The sequence below is a fragment of the Opisthorchis viverrini genome, assembly GCF_000715545.1.
Source record: "Opisthorchis viverrini unplaced genomic scaffold opera_v5_62, whole genome shotgun sequence".
Classification (NCBI taxonomy): Eukaryota; Metazoa; Platyhelminthes; class Trematoda; order Opisthorchiida; family Opisthorchiidae; genus Opisthorchis; species Opisthorchis viverrini.
In genome coordinates, this window is record NW_008751718.1 from 1582157 (window position 1) to 1584192 (window position 2036).

A 2036-nucleotide genomic window follows, 5' to 3' on the forward strand; every position below is an offset into this window, starting at 1 on the left:
TATATATATATATATATATCGATGACACGGCTCTGCATGCTCGTCCGCACATTCAAAACCCTTCTAGCCTATTAGGACAAGGTTGTTGATGAAACTCTAAACCTTTGACCGCAGAACATGTTGCTTGTCTGCAGCTCTGGTACTAGAAATCCTCACCACTTTTCATTGAAGCAAATCTTGTTGATAGGCAAGTTAGTCTGTATATCTGTATGTGTTCATAATAACATCAGCTGACAACTGAACACAATTTAGGGAAGGAGATGAAATCACTAGTCTACGCACTAGTCACTACTACGCAGGATTCGTCTGATAAGACGGTCATCGATCTGTAGAAGAAGGGGCAGCGACCGAAATCAGGACACACCCATCTTCAAGTTCGAATTCACAATTATAACATCACGCACTGTGATGCACCAGTGGGTATTGGGTTGTTTTCTTATCAGGTGGATAATGCACCGCAAGCAGACATTCCTCCCCCTATATTTCTACCTAATTTAGACCATCGCTGCTAGGATAACGTCTTAAAAGGCAATGGATATGATTCGAACGCAAAAGCCCTACACCTCCCAGTAAGCATTATAATTGACTTTCCTGTTATTCTCTAGAACTTTAAGTACAACCTGTGAGAACTGCTATCCGAAGTAGATGCGCTCTACTTTAAGCTAAGTTCGGGGTAGCTCAGTGGTCAAGGTACAAACTTCCTGATGGAAGGTCTGTTGTTCGAATTCTACCGCGCAATCTTGACTACTCCTGTCTAGGCTTGGGCAACCGAACATCATTTCGGTCCTCATGCTTACCTCCTAGTGGCATGGAAGTAGGCACAGAAAGTTGTTACAGCTGAACGATAATTTATTTATTGATTAACTGAAATTGGATGGAATAGAAAATGCAGCTGGAGGCAGCCAATCTGTTTCGGATAGCAGGTTTAGTCAACTTCGTAATGCTTCTTGTGTTTTCCGATTTCTCTGATCATCATCATCATCAAAGACAGCAACAGATAGCAGGTTAGTCAACTTCGTAATGCTTCTTGTGTTTTCCGATTTCTCTGATCATCATCATCATCAAAGACAGCAACATCTGTGTTGCCACCGATGCTTCACTGCTGTACAACCATAAGGTTTGTCTAGTTATATATATATCACATCAGACCCGGCCTTCGGTCACCGCAGAACAACCATAGGTAGGAGCATTTTCAATACCTTCTCGAGTAACAACATCAAATGCCACAACTTGTTGAAACTGGCCTAGGTAGCGCACCGTTCTATGCTACACTTTCATTGCCCCTTACATTACACCCTAGAGCTTAAAATTGCACGATTGTATTGGTACCCTCCCTATTCTGATCTTGCTACAGGGTTAATTAATCTTTTATTGACCAGTTATACCAATCAGTGATAACAGAATCAACTTATTCTCATCTTATTTTAGAAGGAACTTAAAATAAGTAAACTTCTGTTTCTGGTGAAGTCAAAAAAGTGGGCCAACGTTGTTACAAACACAATATCGTCGGTGGACTTGCCCTGTGCGGTTTCCTGAAATATTTGGCCGGTGTATTTCTCCCGTCACTTGTTTTGTTCTTCAAGCGCTGCATTACAGAAAGCTAAGTTGGGTAGCTGGGGGTTTTCTATTGCCGCTATCAGTAGTGTGAATTCCTCTACACTAGCCAGTGCTGCGATACGTGTCATGCCTCTATGTCATTTGGGAGTCTTTGTATAAAGCGACCACTGGAGAATCTTCCTCGCGTGACACAACTCGCACCGGCTAGCCTCGGATGCAGTTGACATGTTACAAACCCTTACCGTGCCAACGTATTCCTTTTGGATTGAACCGTGTCCCTCAAAATCTGTTGGTCTCCCTATGTTTCTAATTTTGTTTGATAAATTGTGCAATTCCTGCTGCAACCGTAATGTTTTCTTTGCTTTTTAAGTGTACGCATTGTTCTCATCGGTTCTGCAAATGGGTTTCCTTGGGGTCGTCCAGGACTATATCAACGACATCTGTCAAATAGGAGATGACACTAAAGTGCCAAAAAGCCA

At 42.3% G+C, this 2036-nt stretch overlaps 1 protein-coding gene across 1 annotated transcript in view; it reads left to right on the top strand.

Moving 5' to 3' along the window:
* Window positions 1-886: 886 nt before the first annotated feature.
* T265_04021 (hypothetical protein) overlaps window positions 887-2036 on the top strand; it is a gene marked incomplete at both ends in the record, with an annotated part of 7290 nt that continues 6140 nt past the window's right edge. Inside the window, one exon of the mRNA XM_009168639.1 lies at window positions 887-1004. Coding sequence (XP_009166903.1) covers window positions 887-1004 — 118 coding nt within the window. The remainder of the gene's footprint in view (window positions 1005-2036) is intronic.